This window comes from Sebastes umbrosus, chromosome 7 (assembly GCF_015220745.1).
Source record: "Sebastes umbrosus isolate fSebUmb1 chromosome 7, fSebUmb1.pri, whole genome shotgun sequence".
In the NCBI taxonomy this organism is placed as follows: Eukaryota; Metazoa; Chordata; class Actinopteri; order Perciformes; family Sebastidae; genus Sebastes; species Sebastes umbrosus.
The window spans coordinates 35,303,133-35,329,632 of record NC_051275.1 but is presented as its reverse complement, the minus strand read 5'-3'; the positions used below and the strand labels follow the sequence as shown (position 1 = coordinate 35,329,632).

The 26,500-nt window shown below is 42.5% G+C and overlaps 1 protein-coding gene across 4 annotated transcripts in view; it reads right to left on the bottom strand.

Moving 5' to 3' along the window:
* Positions 1-9,242: 9,242 nt before the first annotated feature.
* Positions 9,243-26,500, bottom strand: part of LOC119491121 (fibroblast growth factor 12-like) — a 43,189-nt gene continuing 25,931 nt past the window's right edge. For 2 of the 4 annotated variants that reach the window (XM_037774800.1, XM_037774799.1), the window contains exons 2-5: positions 15,633-15,743; positions 13,066-13,169; positions 10,332-10,530; positions 9,243-9,581 (exon numbers count right to left, since the gene is read on the bottom strand). In XM_037774800.1, coding sequence (XP_037630728.1) covers positions 9,424-9,581; positions 10,332-10,530; positions 13,066-13,169; positions 15,633-15,743 — 572 coding nt within the window. In that variant the 3' untranslated portion in view covers positions 9,243-9,423. Of the gene's footprint in view, positions 9,582-10,331; positions 10,531-13,065; positions 13,170-15,632; positions 15,744-17,583; positions 17,606-21,196; positions 21,795-26,500 lie in introns of those variants that run through there. The other 2 variants (XM_037774798.1, XM_037774801.1) reach the window with 2 other exon arrangements.

Below are 26,500 nucleotides of genomic sequence, written 5' to 3'. Positions count from 1 at the left end.
CCGTGTCTTCAGCGTGTCTTCAGCGTGTCTTCACCGTGTCTTCAGCGTGTCTTCAGCGTGTCTTCACCATGTCTTAACCGTGTCTTCACCGTATCTTCATCTTGTCTTAACCGTGTCTTCACCGTGTCTTCACTGTGTCTTCACCGTCTGGACATCTAAAAAACGTTTACTGTCAAATAAATCACTAAATCAATAAAAGAACATCTGACGTTCGATGTTTAAATGATATATATCATGAACTTTATGTTAACATGTAAACTACAGTCAGAATATTATACAATATAATACAGAATGTTGAGTTAACATCCTGTTTGGACAGCTGCTTCACAGTAAAAGCCCTAAAGCTGCTTCACAATAAAAGCTCTCCAGCTGCTTTACAGTAAAAACCTTAAATTTACTCCACAGTAAAAGTCCTCTAGTTGCTTCACAATAAAAGCCCTGGAGCTGCTTCACAGTAAGAGCCCCAACTGCTTCAAAGTAAAAGTCCTAAAGCTGCTTCACAATAAAAGCCTTACATTTATTTCACAATAAAAGCCTTAAATTTACTTCACAGTAAAAGATGTCCTACTACTTCACAGTAAAAAAAATTCTAGCTGCTTCACAATAAAAGCCTTACATTTATTTCACAATAAAAGCCTTTCAGCTGCTTCAAAGTAAAACCCTCCAGCTCCTTCAAAATAAAAGTCCTAAAGCTGCTTCACAGTAAAAGTCCTCCAGCTGCTTCACAATAAAAGCCTTACATTTATTTCACAATAAAAGCCTTACTGTTACTTCACAATAAAAGCCCTAAAACTGTCAGGTATCTCTAGTTAGCATAGCATGAAGCCACCAGGTGTCTCTTTGAGGCTTTTACTGTGAAGGAGCTACAGAGGTGAGGTTGTTCTAAATCTACATTTACAGATGTTCTACTGAATGTTTCTCTAAAGCGCTCTGAGGCTGGCTGGTGTCGGTCCGTTTGTGCGTCCAGGCGTCGGTTTCCATGACGACGGGAACAAAGATAGATGGACCTCTTCGTTCTCTTCTGCTCGCTGTGATGTCAGCGGACGGTTTCAGCCTCGTTCTGCTGCAGCAGAGTCGTGTTTTCGTGTCGCTCCTCGTTAAAATTGGATGAAGCTCTTAAGACATTGCAGCGTTAGACGGAGACGTCTGTAAAGTGGACGGACGTTCGCTGAGCTTTTAGCCCGCCTGTCCCACTTTGTGTTTTTCACTTTGCTTCAAGAATAACAGCTTTTAAAAAAAGAACAAAAACACTTCAGACTGTAACGAGAGTCTGAAACCGTCTTCAGCTTCTCCGGAAAAACAGTCTCTACAAACGGGGATTTTATTTTGAAATTGATACTGAAGATAACAGTTGATTATGAAAGACACATCTTAAATTTAGATTATTGTTTGTTGTTTTTTTTCATTCAATTTATTCACTTTTTCTTCTTCTTTAAATAAACTAAATAAACTTCATTGAATTAAATCTGATGTCATCACTAAAGGGGTCACTTCAACTTCGACTAAAACGTCCCCGTCAGACGGCTCAAACTGACGGGGAACTGAAGCCGTTTCATCTTCAAAGCCACCAGACTCCATTCACTAACGCAGTGATTTTACCTCTCAGAACACAGACTATACGGAGTACACGGAGTATACGGGGTATACGGGGTATACGGAGTATACGGAGTATACGGGGTATACAGAGTATACGGAGTATACGGAGTACACGGGGTACACAGAGTATACAGAGTATACGGAGTACACGGGGTACACAGAGTATACAGAGTATACGGGGTATACAGAGTATACGGAGTACACGGGGTACACAGAGTATACGGGGTACACGGGGTACACAGAGTACACAGAGTATACAGAGTATACGGAGTACACAGAGTACACAGGGTACACGGGGGATGATTTAAAGTATCTAACAGACACAAAACCTTCACAGTAAAACAACATTTCATGAAGAACGAGGCGACTCTGAAGCTTTATTTCGTTCTGTTTTTATTTTTCACTCATCTTTTCATCCCGCTGCGTATTCGTATTTGCGATGACGTTGTTTTCTAATATATGATGCGTTTATATGAAGGTGTCTCAGAAAAGGTGCAAACATCAGCAAACACAAAGAGATCAAGAGACAAAGACGGTTTCAACGTGGCGACGGTTCGCCGTCCTCCCGCCGCTCCACCAGCCGCCGGAGGGGCCTCTGTCGCTCGGTAATGACATCATCATTTTGCGCCGGCAACGTTTTTGGATAAAGTTACAGGGAGAGCTCAGCAGGTCGACTCGTCATCAGAAGGTTATTCATTCATTTAATTATGGGAAGTTATTGGGACGTTAAATCTGATTTGAACAGTCGACCTGCTGACGTCTCTTTAATCACAGAGAGTCTCTTCTACTCGTTCTACTTCTAGTTTACACGCCGACGCTGCCTTCAGGCGTCATCACATTTACCAGAAATACACAAACTGGCCACGTTCACATCACGTAGAAATGTCTGTCCTGACCAATAAACCAACATCCATCAGGTCTCAGTATCAGACTGCATTTATAAATGAATCTCTAAGTACATTTTTTATTTTCTATATTTTTTATCTCTCATAAATTAATAAATAAATGACTTGATTATCAAATAAATATGCCATTAAATGTACCAAAAATAATATTAAAAATAATAGATAAAATGTGACATCACTTGATATTTCTGTGTTAATTTGCTTCGTTATTTATTTACCTTTTTATTAATTCCCTTAAATCTATCTACTCTTGTATATAATTTTGACTTTTTATTAATTTATTCTTTTATTTATTTATTTTTATTAACTCTTGAATTAATTAATTAATTTTGCATTTATTGTTAAATACATTTTAAAAAGAAATTCAAATAAATAAAAAAGAAATCCCAAAATAAATAAATCCAATTAAAAGTTAATAAAAATAAATAAATAAATAAATACATAAATACATACATACAAGGGAAAATGAAATACTTTAATACTTTAATTAATTAAATACATATAAGAGTATATATGATAGGGGAGTTATTACAATAAGTAAATAAATAACTAAGCAAACAAAAAACGATTTATGTCACATTTATTTTTATATTGTTTTTGGTACATTTAATGGCATATTTATTTATTTATTTATCGGGTAATTAATTTTTTTAATAATTAGAAAAAGCAACGAGTGCGTCTATACATTTCCAAAATAGGAATTTCAGTCTCCAAATCCTCCAAAAAAAAAAAAAGAAAATTAAAAATTCTTTGTAAAATGATGATTTAGTGACGTGACGTGACGTGACGTAACGTCGGCGCCGTGTGTTCGTGTCCTGGTTGAGCCTCCGTAGCAGCAGACGAGGTAGAACAGACTCTCGTGTTACAACATTCCTGTCGAGTGTTTTGGTTGAAAGTTTCACAAACATGAAAACAGCGTTCACAGACACGTCCAGCGTCCCTTCAGACCAGACGAGCGTCCCCGTCGGTCTCTCCTGTCCTCGTGGACCGACCCCCCCCCCAACCTCCCCAAACACCCCAAACTGGAAGACTTTCTCAGAGGCAGTACGGTGGATTGTGATTGGTTCGTTCCCTCCTTCAGTCCGTCCGTCCGTTGGAACCAACAAAAATCCCAAACAGAAATCTCAAAGAAGATAAACAGCGACTGTAGCCCCCCCCCGCTTCATCACTGTTAAGCTCAAAATGTGCAGCGTGTTTAACGACGGAGCGTCACAGATCAGCTTAGCATTAATATTATTATTAATATTATTTATTTGTCTACATGCAAAAACTTTATTATATTTAATCTGTGAGATGTCAACAAATTATAAGTGTCTTTTATTTTGGCGGGTTCCTGTCGGCTGATGGGAGGGGACCGAGTTTCCCAAAAATCATCTTTGTATGAATTTAAAACAAACAAATTATTCATATTCATAATTTTTTCATTAACAAACAGAACAGATTCTGTTTTTCTATTTTCACTTTTTTTTGTTTCTTTTATTCAAAATGTTTTGTGATTATTTACAATAAATATTAATTTCAACATTTGGCCTTTAATTAAACAGCTTAATGTTTTTTTTTATCTTGAATGCAAGTTATTAATCTTATTTTATTAATGTGGCTTTTAATTCCCATTTGCTCACAAAATTAAACAAAGTTAAAACACACTTTTTTTTCTCCTGTAGAGAACAAAACGTGTCAATGAGACGTGTTAATTTGTTAATTTGTTAAAATAATAATAATAAATATACCTGACAATAGTCCGAGGACCGAAACGACTTTATAGTGTGCAAAATTTTTTACATTATAAAAAGAAAAAATCATAAAATGTTGAATTTGAATCTGTTTCTGTGTTACCAGACTTCTATATTCAATATTTCACACATTTGTAAAAAAATAAATTTAAATCTGTGCAAAAAGCTATGCAACGTAAAGATTATGGCACAACTGATACTCCATACTTAGAGCTCCTCTGCTGCTACATATTAAACACATTATTATTATTATTATTAGGAAGGCAGTGATTGGACAGACGGGTTATTATACATATATATATATATGAATATATGAATATATATATATATATATATATGAAACAGGAAGTGGAGGTCGACTGGTTGATCTTTGTAAACTGGGAGACGGTTGAGATGCATTCTGGGAGACTCGGTCGGTGACTCGTGATAGAGGAGAAACAAGAGAAGAAGAAAGGTACTGCAGGTTGGACGGCGGGGCAGTGCAGCGACTCGTCTCAACGTTAGAACATCAGCGTTATTCTACAGGAATCTAAAAACCCACGACGGGACGTTTAAATAAAGTTGGTTAGAAGAGAGGAGCGGCGGCGGTTGAGACGAGGTCGGAGGAGTGAAGCGGTTCTCAGGGCAGTGCTTCTCGTCTGAACCGAACAGGGCAGTGTTAAACACGTCACCAGATGTCCTCTCATCAGCCGACACCTGAACGCATCACCGGACCAGGACGTGAGACCCGGAGAGAGAGAGGACGTTTAAAAGGTTTCAGTCTGCTTCAACCACACATTAGATCTTCTCTACATTACAGCTGCATGAGGCACGTTGTATGGAGGACAGAACCTGCCAAAATAAAAAAAATAAGAAATAAATAAATGCCATTAGATGCACCAAAAATATTATAAATAAACGTAGGCATTAATTAATTCAAATGTGACATAAATTGATATTTCAGTTTTAATTTGCTTCTTTATTTATTTAATTTCTTTATCTATCTACTCTTCTATTTAATTTTCCCTTTTACTTTTTTACTTTTAAATGTCCATTTGCATTTACTCTTTATTTATTTGAAATTTATATTCAATATATTTATTCATTATTAAATTGTATGTATTTATTTGTTTTGGCAATTTAATAACGAATAAATCAATTTAAAGTAAATAAAAAAAAAAGCTAAAATACTTATCTATGTACTCTTCTATTTAAGTTTCCCTTTTATTTTGTTCTTACTTTTAAATGTATTTATTTATTTTTGCATTTATTCTTTTTTTTAATATTTATTCATTGTTAAATTGTATGTATTTATTTAATCATGCAGTTTAAGAATGAATAAATTAACTTAAAATACATTTAAAGTAAATTAAAAAATGCTGAAATACTTTTTATTAATTCCTATATATATCTACTCTTCTATTTAATTTTCTTTTTTATTTATTCATTAATTCTTATTAACTTTTACATTTATGTATTTAATTATTTTGCATTTGTTTTTATTGCATTTAACATTTTTTTTAAATAAATAAAAAATAAATACAGAAATAAATAAATACATTTAAAAGTTAATAAAAATAAATAAATAAAAGGGAAAATTAAATAGAAGAGTTGATTGATACAGTAACTAAAGGTAAATAAATAAAGAAGCAAATTAAAACAGAAATATCAATTGATGTTACATTTTATCTATTAATTAATGCCTATATTTATTTTTGATTTTATTTTTGGCACATTTAATGCCATATTTATGTATTTATCAAGTCATTTATTTTTTATTTTTTATTTTGGCAGGTTCTGTCCTCCATAACTTTGGTGCACAGAGAGTTTAGAAACATCAAATTAACTTTAAATACCTTCTTAAAGATCTACGCTTCCGTACTTTCCCCATAATGTAAAGCGTCTTTTGAGTACTTGAAAAGCGCTATATAAGTTGAATTTATTATTATTGTTGACTAGTTATGTCTGAATTCGTTGTAGTTAAATCATTTTTCAGGCTGAAACCAATAAAAACACTCGTCTGGGTCCTAAATATGTTTTTAGCGTGAAGGCAAATAATCAATAAAGGTGAAAGAAAACATCTAATAGTTGATTTAAGTGGAGATTTAAAGACTTCTGTGTAAGTTCAGGTCTGAAACACTAATCAATAAATAACTAATAATCAGCTGCAACATGAAGCCGTCAACATGCTGCTCACGTTAAAGATAAACCAATCAGAGCGCAGCGTGTCCGACGGCATCACAACAAACAAAAACATACAAATGTGTTCAAAAACAGACGACGTTTGACGCTCTGGAATAACGCTGAGTCATTCATCAACACATTCATATCCTCATCAGATCAAACACCGGATATCAGATATCAGATATCAGACACCACAGGAAGCTCTCAGACCCTGAACGCAGCACGGAGACGGACACCAGAGGAAGCTCTCAGACCCTGAACGCAGCACAGAGACGGACACCAGAGGAAGCTCTCAGACCCTGAACGCAGCACAGAGACGGACACCAGAGGAAGCTCTCAGACCCTGAACGCAGCACAGAGACGGACACCAGAGGAAGCTCTCAGACCCTGAACGCAGCACAGAGACGGACACCAGAGGAAGCTCTCAGACCCTGAACGCAGCACAGAGACGGACACCAGAGGAAGCTCTTCATTGTGTTCTGTGTCTTCAAGTTCCTGGCGGCCAATTTACTGGTTATCATCATCAGATTTTAGACTGGACCTCCTGACAGGGAGACGATCCATCAGCGACAACGCTCAGTCAACGTTAAGTCAACGTTTAGTCGATGTTTAGTCAACACTCAGTCAACGTTCAGTCAACGCTCAGTCAACGTTAAGTCAACGTTTAGTCGATGTTTAGTCAACGCCCAGTCAACGTTTAGTCAACGCTCAGTCAACGTTTAGTCGATGTTTAGTCAACGTTTAGTCAACGTTAAGTCAACGTTTAGTCGATGTTTAGTCAACGTTTAGTCAACGCTCAGTCAACGTTTAGTCAACGTTCCATCAGCGTCAACATTTAGTCAACGCTCAGTCAACGTTTAGTCGATGTTTAGTCAACGTTTAGTCAACGCTCAGTCAACGTTAAGTCAACGTTCAGTCAACGTTTAGTCAATGTACCATCAACGTCCTGTTCAGTCAATGTTTAGCCAATGTTTAGTAAACGTTTAGTCAATGTTTAGTCAACGTTCCATCAGCGTCAATGTTTAGTCAATGTTTAGTAAACGTTTAGTCAATGTTTAGTCAATGTTTAGTCAATGTTTAGTCAACGTTCCATCAGCGTCAACGTTTAGTCAACGTTTAGTCAACGTTCCATCAGCGTCAATGTTTAGTCAATGTTTAGTCAATGTTTAGTCAACGTTCCATCAGCGTCAACGTTTAGTCAACGTTTAGTCAACGTTTAGTCAACGTTTAGTCAACGTTCCATCAGCGTCAATGTTTAGTCAATGTTTAGTCAACGTTTAGTCAACGTTCCATCAGCGTGAATGTTTAGTCAATGTTTAGTCAACGTCAATGTTTAGTCAATGTTTAGTCAACGTTTAGTCAACGTTTAGTCAACGTTCCATCAGCGTCAATGTTTAGTCAACGCTCAGTCAACGTTTAGTCAACGCTCAGTCAACGTTTAGTCAACGTTCCATCAGCGGCAACATTTAGTCAACGCTCAGTCAACGTTTAGTCGATGTTTAGTCAACGTTTAGTCAACGCTCAGTCAACGTTTAGTCGATGTTTAGTCAACGTTTAGTCAACGCTCAGTCAACGTTTAGTCAATGTTTAGTCAACGTTCCATCAGCGTCAATGTTTAGTCAACGTTTAGTAAACGTTTAGTCAATGTTTAGTCAATGTTTAGTCAACGTTCCATCAGCGTCAACGTTTAGTCAATGTTTAGTCAACGTTCCATCAGCGTCAATGTTTAGTCAATGTTTAGTCAACGTTTATTCAACTTTTAGTCAATGTTTAGTCAACGTTCCATCAGCATCAATGTTTAATCAATGTTTAGTCAACGTTTAGCCAACATTTAGTCGACGTCCCATCAGCGTCAAAGTTTCATCAACGTTCCGTTAGCGTCAACGTTTAGTCAACATTTAGTCAACGTTTAGTCAACATTTAGTCAACGTTTAGTCAACATTTAGTCAATGTTTAGTCAACGTTTAGGGAAGTCAATATAAAACCTGATGGATGATTTTAAAACGCAGGAATGTGAAGTTCTTACAGAAACATCAGATATCTGCTGTTGGAGGTTTCTAGAAACCAACCGGCTGCTCTGATCCAGGTATTGATCTTAAATCAGAAACATGAACCGGATTACCTCCTCCTCCCTCTGCTCCTCTTCCTCCTCCTCCTCCTCCTCCCTCTCCTCCTCCTCCTCCCTCTCCTCTTCCTCGTCCTCCTCCTCCTCCTCCCTCTCCTCCCTCTCCTCCCTCTCCTCCTCCTCCTCCTCCTCCCTCTCCTCCTCCTCCTTCTCCTCCTCCTCCTCCTCCTCTTCCTCCCTCTCCTCCTCCTCCTCCCTCTCCTCCTCCTCCTCCTCCTCCTCGTCCTCCGGTCCATCACAACAGGAAGTCGTTCAGTATTCGTTCCCCTCGGAAGCTTTTTTATCGGCAGTGTCTGCAACGAACTCTCGACCTCGAGAAACAAACAAGATGTGGCAGCTGAAGAACCAAACAAAACAGAAAAAAACCCTCTTCTCTCTGATTGGACAGAACAACACGCAGAAGAAGAAGAAGAAGAAGAAGAAGCGCGGCGTGTCGAAAGTGCGAAAGTTTTTGCATTCATCAAGAAATGAAAGGAAGTGAAGTGAAGTTTCTACATGGCTTAAAGCTTCAGAGTTCTCAGCGCTCGCTCAGCTCGGGAAACATTTCGTCATCGTCGTGACACAAATGATGATGATGATGTTTACAACGTGGCGATGAAGAGTAGGTGTGCTAGCCTCCGGGCGCCATATCAGCAGGGCTTTTTTGCATAAAATGTAAATCATCATCATCAACGTCCTGATTTTTTTTTTCCCGTCACACATTCAACATGAGCAAGAAGATTTTTTTTTTTTTTTTTTAGCATCTTTTTTTTTCTTTGTTTTCGTTGTCGTCGCCGTCGTCGTCGTGGCGGCGGTTGTTGTCGTTGGTGTGGTTGTAGTTGCTGAACAGAGGGAGTGTTAAAATGGGAGTTCGCCTCCTCCTCATCCTCCTCTTCCTCCTCCTGCGGGGGGGCTCTGCAGGCTATGATCCGTCCTGCTCTGTGCAGTCCTCCTCCTCCTGTTGCTCCTCCTGCTGCTCCAGGCCTCGCCGCTCCTCCTCGCCGTTCATCGTCGGGCTCCGCGATGACTTCAGCAGCTTCTCCTCGAGCTCGTGCAGCGATGGCTCCTTATACATACACACTGCGGGGGGGGGGTAACTGTTATTACATCACATCACAACACTTTATACAGTAGATATAACATTTATAATATTTATAATTATAATATAGATATAAATATACTTCATACTAATATATATGTGCAGGTCTGTGTACACATATTTCAGTAAAGACACGTAATATACAAGGACGGACGTGGAGGAGGAAGAGGAGAAGATGGAGAGATGGAGGAGAGGAAGAGGAGAAGATAGAGGAGAGGAAGAGGAGAAGATGGAGAGATGGAGGAGAGGAAGAGGAGAAGATAGAGGAGAGGAAGAGGAGAAGATGGAGAGATGGAGGAGAGGAAGAGGAGAAGATAGAGGAGAGGAAGAGGAGAAGATGGAGAGATTGAGGAGAGGAAGAGGAAGGTGATAGTTGACAGATATTTTTAGATGAAGATGGAGGAGGAGAGTCGGAGCAGCTGAAAGCAGAGACGGAGCTTCATGTTTCCTGTTAAACCTCCATCTGTGATATTAGAGCTCCAGCTCGTCCTCAAACTCTGAGGAAGTCCCTACCGGACGACCTCTGCTGCTCCACCTCCGACCTCTACAGAGACTGCTAGAGTCCAGAGACTCACGGTGAGTTCAGGCGTCTTACCCATAACTGTGATTAATCGAAGCAGTTCAACGTTTTATTTCTACAGCTGGTCAGTAAACAACGTCAGTGTTAAAGCTAACAGTTCCCCCCTGCTTCCAGTATCTGTGCTAAACTAAGCTAAGCTGAGGTGTCTCACCTTCGATGGGTCTGGGGACGAAGTGTGAGCAGGGTTTGGTCTTCTTCACCCGGTTCCCCTTCATGATGACTCCGTCCTTGTTGAGGCCCAGGAACCAGGCCCGGCCCGACTCGTGCTGCCGGTACAGCGTGGACGAGTAGATGACGTAGTAGTTCTCAAACACCGACTCCTTGAACTTACACTCTGCTGTGAACACATCCTGACACACACACACACACACACACACACACACACACACAGTGAGGACACCAGGTGAAGTCAACCAAAGAAGAAGAAGTTCAAGTTTAACAACATTTTGTTATTAAAGAAGAAAATCAGAAACAGTTGTCAAGTTTTGGTCTCCTCCTCTCAGATTATTATTACATTTCATTAAACTCTTCTTCTGGTGTCTGCAGATAAAACGACGGCTGAGCTCCAGGAAAACTCCCGCCGTTAAAACCAGAGTCAGTGCAAAGAGGTGAAAAGATGTGAATTTGCGACGTGAATGACGCGGACATGCTAGATTAGCGTCCAGAATGTCCAAGAAATTGTCCGGGATATATCTGAAAAAAAAGTCCCAAGAAAGGCTGAAAAATGTCCAAAAAAGTCTCGAAATTGTCCAAAACATTTGTGATAAAAAGTCCAAAAAAGTCCGGAAAAATGTACCACCATTGTCCAAGAAATCTCTGACAAAAAGTCCAAAAAAGTCCCAAGAAAGTCTGAAAAAATGTCCCCAAAAAGTCTCAAAGAAGTCTGGAAAATGTCCGAATTTTTTTTCGAAACAAAGTCGGAAAATAATTGTCCGAAAAATGTTCGAAAAAAATAAAAAAAATAAAATAAATCTTGTATGTGTGTGTGGTCACCCAGAGCGACGATAGTCCATCATATCTGTACAGAGCGCAGGAACCACAGACTGTCCTGGTAGAGACAACGTCTCTGGATGACGTCATGTTGAGTGTTGTTGGAGCAGCTGCGTAGTCTGTCACTGATCCATCCAGACTCCATTCAGAAAACAAGCATTCTAAAAGTTGTCTGCTTGTCGTCATGGTAACAGACCTGACAACTAATCAGCATCATGATGTAGTTATTTCAGCATCATTTTGATCTGTTCATTGATATTAAATCACCGTTTATTTTGGGTTCATACTGTAATAGAGACGTGTGGCTGCTAGATACAGTCAGTATGATGTCACTGTATGTGAATACAGCAGTACAGTTTTTTACTCAGATCCACGTTGTCAAATGTGAACTCTTAAAGTAAATTTAGCCATAGCACAGGTGTGTGTGTGTGTGTGTGTGTGTGTGTGTGTGTGTGCCCTCTGGATAGAACAGGTGGTCCAGCAGAGAGCCAATCAGAGCAGAACAAACTCACACGATGCTGCAGAAACCTGCTCCAGCATCTAACAGCTCCTGAAGGTTCTCTAGAGAACAGAGAGAATCGACTCTGATCCAGCAGAGACCTGCAGATACTCAGGAAGACTGTGTCTTAATATCAACGTTATGTTACAATCAGAGACTTTTACTTTTAATAAAAACTCTGTAAAGCATCTATAAACATTATTTAGATAGATGATAGTTGGTTAACGCTTCTGGATGTCCCACCGTTACGCTGCACAATGACGCAAACGCACACCGTATCATTTCAGTTTGTTTGACCGGAGACACGGCGGAGAGAAAAAAAGCGCTCAACAGTGTGATGCTACTAAAGCTGAGGGGATGTCTGAAAAAAAGGCCAAAATAAAGTCTGAAAAAAAGAGCTCTGAAAATTGTCCTAAGAAAATCTGAAAAATGTCTGAAAATTGTCCAAAAAATGTCTGATAAAAAGTCCAAAAAATTTCCGAAAATTGTCAAAAAAATGCCTGAAAAAAAGTCCAAAGAAAGTCCGGAAAATGTCCGAAAAAAGACCCGAAAATGTCAAAAAAAAGGCTGAAAAAAAGTAAGGAAAAAGTCTGGAAAACGTCCGAAAATTGTCCAAAAAAGTCTGAAAAATGTGTGTATTCACGGGATTTGAAATATTTCAACTGGAGCGAGAAATTCTTGTGACGCTGTGTGGTGAAAGCCTCCCAGCGTTAAGATCCCACCCTATTTTTACCTGATAAAGCGACACTGTGAACAACAAACCTGTGTCGTAATCAGCAGGAGGAGAGTTAGTAACGTTAGCTGTTAGCAGCAGTTAGCATCACAGTCCTGACTGGATAAATACCGGAGATACGAACATTAATGGAGGTGCCATTGAGTTATTATTATGAGGCGTTCAAAGTCAGGAAAAATGACTATTGAGTGAAGGTACATTACAATGTTACCATGATGTGTTCAAATGTAATCATAATTTCAGACCCTGATAACGACTCACGGAACTGCCGGATTTATTTAAATGAAGCTTCCTGTCTTCCAGAGAAACGCTGCCCGAGGTCGCCTCTTCCTGTTTACACATCTTTACCGTATCACCTCCATCATCCCTCTCTTCCTCCATCACTCCCTCTCCTTTCTGATGCTGCACACAGCGACTGAAGAAGTGCGTTTTAAAGTTTCATGGAAGCAGCAGACATGAATTATAGATGGATGAACTCAGTGAGGAGAAGCAGCGGCTCAACAACTGGAGCTGTACTCGGTCTACAGAGCTGCTGATTATTATCATTATTAAATATTAGTAGTCGTTTATAACCAAGACTTTCTCATCATGTCAGAACAACATCCTACACATTTATCTCATGTTGAGAAGAACTGAAGCATGAAGTGAAGTAAAGGTTCTTACTGATGTGTAGAGGTATCCCTCTGCGTTCATCGCCACGTACAGTCCAGCCTTCACTCCCTGCATGGCCACCACCCGCAAACCTACCGGGATCAGGTTAAACAGGGCTGGAGGACGAGAGACAGAGAGAGACAGAGAGAGACAGAGAGAGAGAGAGAGAGAGACAGAGAGAGAGAGAGAGACAGAGACAGACAGAGAGAGAGACAGAGAGAGACAGAGAGAGAGAGAGAGACAGAGACAGACAGAGAGAGAGACAGAGAGAGAGACAGAGAGAGAGAGAGAGACAGAGAGAGACAGAGAGAGAGACAGACAGAGAGAGAGACAGAGAGAGAGAGACAGAGAGAGACAGAGAGAGAGAGAGACAGAGACAGAGAGAGACAGAGAGAGAGAGAGACAGAGAGAGAGACAGAGAGAGAGACAGAGAGAGAGAGAGAGACAGAGACAGAGAGAGACAGAGAGAGAGAGACAGAGAGAGAGACAGAGAGAGAGAGAGAGAGAGAGGTGGTTAGAAGTAGAGGTCACGTCTACAATAAGACAGAAATAGCAGAATAAACCTGAAACATAAAAGTCGGTTTTCCTTCAAACTGATAAAACAAAAGTCACACTGTGAGAAACAGTGAATCCATCGTATCCTCGTACCGCGGTTCGTATCGTATCTTTATCGTTCGTTCTACCGATGTTCAGCAACACGTGTCAATTTCTGCTCGTTACATACATACAGTCCTTTCAAAATAAACTTCCGTCTTCACAGGAAACAACGTCTCGAGGCAACTAAACTACTCGGTTAGGTTTAGGAAAAGATGGTGGATGGTTAAAATAACTACGGAAGTGGCGTAAGGAAAACTACGTAGTTAGGGTTAAGAAAAAATCGTTAAAAAGCTCAAAAGAGTCCGACGGTATCGTAACTTATGGGCCCTGGGTGAAAGTCTGTATTTTTAAACCCGGCCTCCTCCCTACGTGGCGTTTGCCGCTCTTTAAACTTCCTGGTTCGCGTGACTTACACACATTCATTTTGTGAGATATATATGATTACAGTGCATTACTTTTTGTAGGTACAGCTACGAACGGTGTACGAGACCAGCCTGACTTAAAACAACTCGTATCTTCTTCATGTGTGTAAATTAGAGCCGTCAAAGTTAACGTGATAAAAAAGCGTTGATGCAAATTCGTTTTAACGCCACTAATTTCTTTAACGCACCTTGTGATTTTGAGGTTGTAGCGGCTCAGTTTTAAAGCTAGAGTGAAGATAGCGGTATCATATGAAACAGCTTCTGGACTGTAGTGAAAATGTTGTTCTTGAAAGGCTAAACGCCAACAAATATGGAAAGAAACACAATATTTCGTGAGATAAAAACTAGGGCTGTCAAAGTTAACATGATAAGATCCTGGTATCATCTGAAACTATAAAACCTGATGAATCCATCGGTACCAACCAGATCAGACTAGCTGGTCATGACGGAGGTTAAATAACGCTCCAAACTAACACTAAATTTTGACGAGGAAAAACTGTCATGATCATTTTCAAAGGGGTCCGTTGACCTCTGACCTCCAGATAATAAATATATACATACATAAAGCAGCATATTTGTCCACTCCCATGTTGATAAGAGGATTAAATACTGGAACATTTAGAACAGATCAAAACTGATTATATATTTGAGTTGATTGACAGCCGTAGAGTAAATCATCACTTCAAACTGCTCGTTAGTGTTTAACGGAGGTTAGAATCCATCCAGCCGGCTGCGTGTGACGCTTCCAGCTGATAAACAGAGAGAAAAAGACAGTGATTAAAGGAGAGAGAGTGGGGGGAGATGGAGGGATGAAGGGATGAGAGGTGATTTAATCCTCGGGGACAGAGAGCTGCAGTGTGGGTGAGGATGAAGAGGAGGAGGTGGAGGAGGAAGAGGCCTGAGGCGATGGCTGCTGTTAATCCTCCTTTATTTAACTCAGAGACAGAGAGAGGGAAACCAAAACATCTCCTCCTCCTCCTCCTCCTCCTCCTCCTCCTCCTCTTCTTGTCCTCTTTCTGCTTCTTGTTTCCGAACTAAAGGATTTAACAGCAGCAGCAGGATCAGTAATCCTGAGCTCATCCGGCAGAAACAAACCTTTTCTTACTGACTGGAGAGACGACGTCTGCTCAGACTCATCGTTCTATCATCACACACTTCCTGACTTTAATTATAATCCAGCCAATCCCGTCGCTCTGCTCCGCACAGACCAACCAATCCTCGTACAGATGTTCAAATGATATCTAACCAAAAGTTAGTCCTCACGTTTCCTACGTTCTCCTTCCAATATCCAGCAACACGAGTCAATTTACGATCGTTACATACGTACAGTCCTTTCAGAATAAACCTCCGTCTTCACAGGAAACAGCTTAGCTAGGTTTAGGAAAAGATCTTGATTTTGGTTAAGATAACTACAGTAGTGACGTTACTTAAGTACGGAAGTTACATGACAAATACGTCAACGTTTAGGTTGAAATAACTACAGACATGTCACTATACTGTATATGTCTGTGTATTTATGTCTGTGGTTGTTAACGAGGTGTTGCAGCAGCAGAGACTCACTGTAGTCGCTGTTCTCATCCTTGTTTCCACTGATGGCTCCATCAGGCTGCATCTGCAGGAAGAAACCCTGTTCACTGAAGAGACGCGTCACGATGCCCTTCAGCTGCGGCTCTGAAACACGACAACACAACAACACATTCAGATAGAGATATAGAAACACAACAATACATTCAGATAGAGATATAGAAACACAACAATACATTCAGATAGAGATATAGAAACACAACAACACATTCAGATAGAGATATAGAAACACAACACATTCAGATAGAGATATAGAAACACAACAACACATTCAGATAGAGATATAGAAACACAACAACACATTCAGATAGAGATATAGAAACAACACACAGCAGGTATTGTGGGATCCAGAAGCAGAACCACTATCTGTCCACTCTCAACACACTCTGACCACATTCATTATTCAGATGATCTGATGTTTCACCTCGTTCTTCTTCTTCTTCTCTTCACTCTCAGCTCACTACCGAATATCAAAACCCAAAACACTTTGGTGTTGTTTACTTCCTGTTCTCAGCTGAAATCTCCTCTCAGCCTCTGATATCACACTTCCTCTCCTCTCAGCCTCTGATATCACACTTCATCTCCTCTCAGCCTCTGATATCACACTTCATCTCCTCTCAGCCTCTGATATCACACTTCATCTCCTCTCAGCCTCTGATATCACACTTCATCTCCTCTCAGCCTCTGATATCACACTTCATCTCCTCTCAGCCTCTGATATCACACTTCCTCTCCTCTCAGCCTCTGATATCACACTTCATCTCCTCTCAGCCTCTGATATCACACTTCATCTCCTCTCAGCCTCTGATATCACACTTCATCTCCTCTCATCCTCTGATATCACACTTCATCTCCTCTCATCCTCTGATATCACACTTCATCTCCTCTCAGCCTCTGATATCACACTTCCTCTCCTCTCAGCCTCTGATATCACACTTCCTCTCCTCTCAGCCTCTGATATCACACTTCATCTCCTCTCAGCCTCTGATATCATTATTATATATAACTGTCAAAGTTAACGTTAAAATCACACGTTAAGGTAACGTGTGATTTTCAGGTTGTAGCGGTTCAGTTCTGAAGCTGGAGTGAAGATCCTGGTATCATAGTAAACTCTAGAACCTGATGGATCCATCGGTACCAACCAGGTCAGACTAGCTGGTCATGAAGGAGGTTAAATAACGCTCCAAACTTACGCTAAAGCACAATCACACACTATATCGCCTGATTGCTAGCTATAGCTATATAGCCACTAGCTGGCTGATAGTTATCTACCAATACATATCTATGGTTAGCGCTAGCTGCTCGCTATCTGGCACCAATCTGTGGTTCTTCATTTAATGTTCTTTTATTATTATAGTTTTTAGTAGCCAGTGAACTGTGGACCTGTCTACTCATATCTACTACTACTACTACTACTACCACTAGTACTACTAGTACTACTAATACTACTACTACCACTAGTACTACTAATACTACTACTACCACTAGTACTACTAGTACTACTAATACTACTACTAATACTACTACTACTACCACTAGTACTACTAATACTACTACTACCACTAGTACTACTAGTACTACTAATACTACTACTACTACTAATACTACTACTACTACCACTAGTACTACTACTACTACTACTACTACTACTAGTAGTACTACTGAAACACTGTTGACGTGCTTCTGTAAACTGACCAGCTCCTCACAGCTCCATAATCATCACTGCTAATTCAACCTGATTTATTTGGTTAACTGATGACATATTGTAAATCTGAATGTTCCTTTCTCACCCGAGAAGACGTTAAAACTTAAAAACAGCTTTTAGGATGATAACCATGGATGTATGAACACCGGGCGGCGCTAAGCTAACAATGTCACTTTAATAAAAAAAAAAAAGGAGAGACTGACACTGATTGGTCAGATTTACCCGTCATCGGTTAACTCTGTGGTTTTTACAGTGAAGTGAGTTCACATCATCGTCATCATCATCGTACATCCTGAACCTGAAGGTGTGAGGACGTAAACAGGATGGAGTGATGCTCCAGATCACAATGTGGGCCAGAAGAACTCATCTCCTTCAGAAATAGACCAACATACAGAGAGAGGCTAATGTGGAGCACGCTGCTGTGCTAATTAACATTCAGACAGACAGACAGACAGACAGACAGAGAGACAGACAGACAGACAGACAGACAGACAGAGAGACAGACAGACAGACAGAGAGACAGACAGACAGACAGACAGACAGACAGACAGAGAGACAGACAGACAGACAGAGAGACAGACAGACAGACAGACAGACAGAGAGACAGACAGACAGACAGAGAGACAGACAGACAGACAGACAGAGAGACAGACAGACAGACAGAGAGACAGACAGACAGACAGACAGACAGACAGACAGACAGACAGACAGACAGACAGACAGAGAGACAGACAGACAGACAGACAGAGAGACAGACAGACAGAGAGACAGACAGACAGACAGACAGAGAGACAGACAGACAGACAGAGAGACAGACAGACAGACAGAGAGACAGACAGACAGACAGACAGACAGACAGACAGACAGAGAGACAGACAGACAGACAGACAGAGAGACAGACAGACAGAGAGACAGACAGACAGACAGACAGAGAGACAGACAGACAGACAGACAGAGAGACAGACAGACAGACAGACAGACAGACAGACAGACAGACAGACAGACAGACAGAGAGACAGACAGACAGACAGAGAGACAGACAGACAGACAGACAGACAGACAGACAGAGAGACAGACAGACAGACAGACAGAGAGACAGACAGACAGAGAGACAGACAGACAGACAGACAGAGAGACAGACAGACAGACAGACAGAGAGACAGACAGACAGACAGACAGACAGAGAGACAGACAGACAGACAGACAGACAGAGAGAGAGACAGACAGACAGAGAGACAGACAGACAGACAGAGAGACAGACAGACAGACAGAGAGACAGACAGACAGACAGAGAGACAGACAGAGAGAGAGACAGAGAGACAGACAGACAGACAGAGAGAGAGACAGACAGACAGAGAGACAGACAGACAGAGAGAGAGACAGAGAGACAGACAGAGAGACAGACAGACAGACAGAGAGACAGACAGACAGACAGACCTTTCTTTGGAGCTGTTAAAAGGTGTATTTCTACTCTTTTGATGGAGCTAGGCTAACAGTTTCCCCCTGCTTCCAGTCTTTGTGCTAAGCTAAGCTAAACACAACCTCACCCAATAGCCCCCTTCTCTCCTAGTAACCACGGTGACGTGTTAGTAACCATGGTGATGTGTTAGTAACCATGGCGACGTGTTAGTAACCATGGCGACGTGTTAGTAACCATGGCGACGTGTTAGTAACCATGGTGACGTGTTAGTAACCATGGTGACGTGTTAGTAACCATGGTGACATGTTAGTAACCATGGCGACGTGTTCAGTGGCGGCAGGATAACTCTCTGAACACGTTAGCTAACGCCGGCTAGCAGGTATAGTTGTCTTGTTTTTTTAACGATGGCTGATTAAAATGCTAGTTCCTCTCAACATGTGGCGTCACTCTCTCTCCAGGATCACCAGAGGGAGTTGACAAAGTTAACATGAACCAACGGGACCAGATTAGACCCCTACGCCGCTGGAGACGACTGCAGGAGGAGGAGACGGCTGGAGAACGCTTGGTCTCGTACAGGTCATGTGAGAGTTACTGAGACCATCCGGAGGTATGTTTCTGAGGAGATCTATATTTATAAGTGTGTTTGTGATGCTGTTAGAGGAGGAGCTGTGAGTTTGAACACATCTGTGAACACCTCATCATCATCATCATCATCATCACTTAGACGTGATGAAGATGACACCTCCTATAAAACAGAGTCTTGTGTTCACAGATCAGAGTCCCGTTTCCTCCTGATGACGGCTGAAGGGTTTCAGCTGTTCCAGGTTAAAACAGAGTCTCACAGAAAGAGACGGGTTTCACTCAGTTTGGGAAAAACAACAAGATTATTTTATTTACTTTTTGTAAAAAATAAACAAAATAAAATGTGCATCTGAATCACTGGCTCGTATCTTTTAAAATGATTGATCATTTTTTATCAATTTTATATTTTAAAAAATATCAGCACAATTTAAATCTGTCAGTTTAAGACGTTGTGAGATTCATTTTATTCTCATTTTTGTTTTATTAAAGAAGTTTCTGACTTTTTTCCATTTTTATATATTTATACTGTAAAGTTTGATTTTACCTTTCTAGTATGTTACTAACATACGGAAGTTACGTAAAAGAATACGTCAATGTTTTGGTTAAAATAGCTACGGAAGTGGCGTTACTTAAAGAAGGAAAGTTACGTGACAAATACATCAACATTTTGGTTGAAATCTCTGAACCCGCCCGGTTTCAGTGTCTCTGAACCCACCGGGTCTCTGAACCCGCCCGGTTTCAGTGTCTCTGAACCCACCGGGTCTCTGAACCCACCGGGTCTCTGAACCCGCCCGGTTTCAGTGTCCTCTGAACCCACCGGGTCTCTGAACCCACCGGGTCTCTGAACCCGCCCGGTTTCAGTGTCCTCTGAACCCACCGGGTCTCTGAACCCACCGGGTCTCTGAACCCACCGGGTCTCTGAACCCGCCCGGTTTCAGCGTCCTCTGAACCCACCGGGTCTCTGAACCCACCGGGTCTCTGAACCCGCCCGGTTTCAGTGTCCTCTGAACCCACCGGGTCTCTGAACCCACCGGGTCTCTGAACCCGCCCGGTTTCAGCGTCCTCTGAACCCACCGGGTTCCTGAACCCACCGGGTCTCTGAACCCGCCCGGTTTCAGTGTCCTCTGAACCCACCGGGTCTCTGAACCCACCGGGTCTCTGAACCCGCCCGGTTTCAGTGTCCTCTGAACCCACCGGGTCTCTGAACCCGCCCTGTTCCTGAACCCACCTGGTCTCTGAACCCACCGGGTTTCTGAACCCACCGGGTCTCTGAACCCGCCCGGTTTCAGTGTCCTCTGAACCCACCGGGTCTCTGAACCCACCGGGTTTCTGAACCCACCGGGTCTCTGAACCCGCCCGGTTTCAGCGTCCTCTGAACCCACCGGGTCTCTGAACCCACCTGGTTTCTGAACCCACCGGGTCTCTGAACCCGCCCGGTTTCAGCGTCCTCTGAACCCACCGGGTCTCTGAACCCACCTGGTCTCTGAACCCACTGGGTTTCTGAACCCACCGGGTCTCTGAACCCACCTGGTTTCTGAACCCACCTGGTTCCTGAACCCACCTGGTTCCTGAACCCACCGGGTTCCTGAACCCACCTGGTTTCTGAACCCACCGGGTTCCTGAACCCACCTGGTTCCTGAACCCACCTGGTTTCTGAACCCACCGGGTTCCTGAACCCACCTGGTTTCTGAACCCACCGGGTCTCTGAACCCACCTGGTTTCTGAACCCACCTGGTTCCTGAACCCACCGGGTTTCTGAACCCACCTGGTTTCTGAACCCACCGGGTTCCTGAACCCACCTGGTTCCTGAACCCACCGGGTTTCTGAACCCACCTGGTTTCCGCCGTACGGGTCTTTTCTTTCCGCTGCAGAAGCGAACTTTGCTGAAGACGCTGAAGATGTGTCTCTCACACAGAGACCGCGGGTCTTTAGTGGGACTCGTGCGTCTCTTGTTGGTGGCGACCTTGTCGCTGTTGGTCTCGCGGGCCTGCCGCCTCTGTCGGATCAGGGAGCTGGCGATGGCCGCCGCCATCTCCCTGAGAGGTGGGCGTAGCCACCGAGGGGGGAAGATCAGAGTCTAAGGACGCCGGACGTCTAGTCCCAGACAGGAGACATGTCTGAGCGGTAGAATCCACCGAGATCTGTTATTGATTACCGTCGCTCCATGATGGAACCGGCACTTCAGATCCACTGAGAGAAGCAGATGTTCACATGTCCAGATGTTTAAGAGACACTCAAAGAATCCTGAAATGCTTCAGAACAGAAGATAAATACGTCCCGTGTGTTTGATGCACATCAATCTCATCGTAGACGTCGTTTCCTCTGGACCGATCTCAGACAATAAGACATATCAGATTATTGATGAATAGAGATATTTACAGATTATGATTCACATCCTGTAGCTTCTGTTTACAGCATCGTCATGACGACGAATCATCAATCACAACAAACTGTAAAACCTCTTTCAGACATTTTCTTCAGCTGAAGTCGAATTAAATTTAATGAGAAATAATGTTTTATTTCAACAATTTGTATTTTGTTGGTTTCATGACGTTTTAAGGATATTTTAGTAATATGTTTAGGATATTTGACTTATAATCTTAGAATATTTTACTAATATGTTTCAGAAATTTTATGAATAATTTTAGGATTTTTTACTAATATTTTAGGATATTTGACTAATAGGTTTTGGATATTTTACCAATCATTTTCTAATATTTTAATAATATTTTTGGGATAATTTACAAAAATTTGAGGATATTATACTTAATTGTTTTTGGTTATTCAAATGGACGAGACGCTCTAAAAGAGCAGAAAGTTCGAGCCTCTACAGTTATGAAGAAAAATAAAAAAAATTACTCATCAGTTTGTTGTGATTAATTATTGATCAATAATAAATAAATGAAGAGTCTGAAGGTTCAAACAGCCGTGATTCCTCGTTTAAAAAACACAATGCATGCTGGGTAATTTATCGGTTTGCGTCTCTCTTCCAGCGTTCAGACTCTCCGATGGAAACACATGGAGCTGCAGGGGCTGCTGGGAGTTTCTCCGTTCACGCTCCGATGACGCGTCCGTCCACGGAACAGAACCGAAGCGTCGGCGGTGAATTGAAGGGCGACTCGTCTCCACGTCCCTCCGGGATGTTTCGTCCCGTCAACATCGACAACTTTTCAGGGACGTCTTACGGCAGAAACGCAGAGAAGACGGAGACGACGTCCAACAAACCTGACGAAGTTCAAAATAATCCAGAGAGAGAATCCAGAGAGAGGAGAGACGACGAACCAGCAGATTACACACCGACTCTATTCTGCTCTATTTTACTCCACTGATATCTCCTCCTCCTCTTCCTCCTCCTCTTCCTCTCAGGCTGAGAGCTGCTGAATGTGATGAGAGGCTGAGAGAGAGGAGGGATGGAGGAGGAGAGAGAGTGAGAGAGAGAGAGAGAGAGAGAGAGAGAGAGAGCGCAAGAGAGAGAGAGAGAGAGAGAGAGAGAGAGAGTGAGAGAGTGAGAGAGAGAGAGAGTGAGAGAGAGAGAGAGAGAGAGAGAGAGAGAGAGAGAGAGAGAGAGAGGAGGTGGAAGAAGCTCCTAAAAATATTCTTCCTGATGTTTCATGTTGCTCCCCCATCAGTCCGCTCTACCTCGACACACCGAACGAGTTCAGGTCGCTGGTTTCATGGTGGATCTGGTTCTGATCTCTGGTTTCATGGTGGATCTGGTTCTGATCTCTGGTTTCATGGTGGATCCGGTTTTGATTGCTGGTTTCATGGTGGATCCGGTTTTGATTGCTGGTTTCATGGTGGATCCGGTTCAGGTCGACTTCATTAAACTCCGGACCCGTTTCCACTTTTCATTTCAACAGAATCCAAATCAAATCCAGATGATTGAAGACTCTTTCGGTCCAACCCGTTCTGACTCCCAACTCATCAGATACCACCGTCTGGTCAGCGCCCCTCGGCATCGCACCGAGGCGCCCTTTAACAACAGGATGTGACGAACCGGGCTTTGTAGTATTGATAGCGTGAGAGTCCCTTCATACGCTCAACCAGGAGACCGATGTTCCGTGTGAAACTATGTAACGATGACTTGTTTTGTCCCGTGAGTCATCTGAGTCGTTAGTCCAGGAGTCGTTAGTATCGTCAGTCCTGTGAGTCGTTAGTATCGTCAGTCCAGGAGTCGTTAGTATCGTCAGTCCTGTGAGTCGTTAGTATCGTCATTCCAGGAGTCGTTAGTATCGTCAGTCCTGTGAGTCGTTAGTATCGTTAGTCCAGGAGTCGTTAGTATCGTCAGTCCTGTGAGTCGTTAGTATCGTCATTCCAGGAGTCGTTAGTATCGTCAGTCCTGTGAGTCGTTAGTATCGTTAGTCCAGGAGTCGTTAGTATCGTCAGTCCTGTGAGTCGTTAGTATCATCAGTCCTGTGAGTCGTTAGTATCGTCAGTCCTGTGAGTCGATCGTAGATCATATCTCAATATCTGTCAAAATAATCACAGTTAGATATTTCCTTAATATAATTCAGCCCCTCTCAGAATGAACATTTTTTATTATATTGTGTATAAATCATAAATAAATCATCCGGTGAGTTGACATCGATGAGCTGCTCTGGTCTTGTTTTAATGTTGAATCCATGTTTAAATAAACTGGACCAGATGGAGACTCTCTGCTCTGCTGCTCTCTCTTCCTGTTGACTGCAGGGTTACATAAAACCATCTTTATACCCGCTGCTGCATCTCTGCAGCCTCACCAACACAGAGTCAGGGCTCTGAGATCTGAGATCTGAGATCTGAGATCAGCTCTGAGATCAGAGATCAGAGATCTGAGATCAGCTCTGAGATCTGAGTCAGTAATCTGATCGTCTCTGGGCCCGTCGAGTCCGACCTGAACGTCGTCCCGGTGTCAGTGAACGCACCGCGGCGCTGAATATAGGCCTACAGAAACAACCAGGTCAGCGTCTTTAATTACCGTCGTCATGTATTTGCATCCTCGTACCTGCACACTGGGACCGAGAGGATGATGAAGAGGAACATCTTCATCACTCACTCTGATCATCAGCTGTCAGTCTGTCCAGGTCTGCTGCTGCTTTAAAGGAACACTTCACCTTTAAAATGACCGTTTCTTTACTTCCAGTCAGGAGGAGAACTAAGGGTGAGTAACTGAGACACGATGACATCACAGATGGTCATTCTGGGGGTGAAGTATTCCTTTAAGGTCCGGATTTAAAACCACAGACTGAATATAAGAAGTGGACGTAGTCACCGTGATGTCACCGTGATGTCACCGTGATGTCACCCATCGCTTTGTGGACTACTGTTATGAAGCCTCGAGTTTCGGCATTTTGGCCGTCGCCATATTGTTTTTTTTTGCCGTCGCCATCTTGGTTTCATTTCCGTCACCATCTTGGTTTCATTTCCGTCACCATCTTGGTTTTTGGTCGTCGCCATCTTGGTTTCATTTCCGTCGCCATCTTGGTTTCATTTCCGTCGCCATCTTGGTTTCATTTCCGTCACCATCTTGGTTTTTGGATGTCGCTAATAATTCAAGCGAGAAGTAGGCTCATTTTCTCAGAGGCTTCTAAACAACCAGAGGAGTCGCCCCCTGCTGGCTGCTAGAGAGAAGGCAGGTTTAAGGCTTCACTGTTCAGACCTCGGAGGTCGCAGACTGATTTAAAATGGCGGCATTTAGCAGCGATTTAAATTAATTCCAAAAGAATGAAACCGAGTTTTTGTTGAAGGACGTTAGATTAATCTGCAGTGATGTTCAGACTTCAGTTCAACTCAACTCGGGTCATTTATTCACCTCTCCGTGTGACCGGGCTGCCTGGTCTAACGTCTGGATGCTGAACACTTCATATCTACTCTCTGCTGGCTGGTAATGAGCCGCAGGGTCGATGGCTGCCACACTGGACTTCCTGTCCTTCAGTGTGTGTGTGTGTGTGTGTGTGTGTGTGTGTGTGTGTGTGGTTCAGGTGTGTTTCCTGATCAATAGACTAACTGCCTCATCAGAGGACAGCCGAATGTCAGCGGGACGCTTTAACGACCATGAAACCATGAAACCATGAAACCACCACGGACTGACAACACAGTACTACTCTGAGTACTCACAGTAAACTTCAGTAGTACTCTGAGTACTCACAGTAAACTACTGTAGTACTCAGAGTACTCAGTAAACTACAGTAAACTACAGTAGTACTCTGAGTACTCACTGTAAACTACTGTAGTAATCAGAGTACTCAGAATGCTGCAGTACACGACAGTCGGACCTGACGAAGGTCCTTTACATACACACCTAAGGTAGGCTACAGGTTAGGGACGGAACGGTTCAGGTAAAAAATCCGAACCGTTCGGTTCACTAGTCACGGTTCACTAGTCACAGTTCACTAGTCACTGTTCTCTAGTCACGGTTCACTAGTCACTGTTCTCTAGTCACGGTTCACTGGTCACTGTTCTCTGGTCACGGTTCTCTGGTCACGGTTCACTGGTCACGGTTCTCTGGTCACGGTTCACTGGTCACGGTTCTCTGGTCACGGTTCTCTGGTCACGGTTCACTGGTCACGGTTCTCTGGTCACGGTTCTCTGGTCACGGTTCACTGGTCACGGTTCTCTGGTCACGGTTCTCTGGTCACGGTTCTCTGGTCACGGTTCTCTAGTCACGGTTCTCTAGTCACGGTTCTCTGGTCACGGTTCTCTAGTCACGGTTCACGTGAGCCGTTAGCTGCTGTTAGCAGAAGGCTAATCTATTAGCAACCCTTTCTCTCCGTCTCTGAAACGCTCCTCTGATATCGTCCGACTCTCTTTGTGACTGACTTTACTGAAGGAGAGTTATCTATAGACATCCACAGATTTATACGCCCTCAGTTTATCTTTACAGCGCTGCCGTTGGCCACCGGCCCGCTGGTCGTCTAATCTGGTCCCGTTGGCTTGTGTTAACTTTGTCAACTCCCTCTGGTGATCCTGGAGAGAGAGTGACGGCACATGTTGAGAGGAACTAGATTATCTTCAGCCATCGTTAAAAAAACAAGACAACAATAGTTGCTAGCCAGCGTTAGCTAACGTGTTCAGAGAGTTATTCTGCCTCCACTGAACACGTCACCATGGTGACTAACACGTCACCATGGTGACTAGCACGTCACCATGGTGACTAGC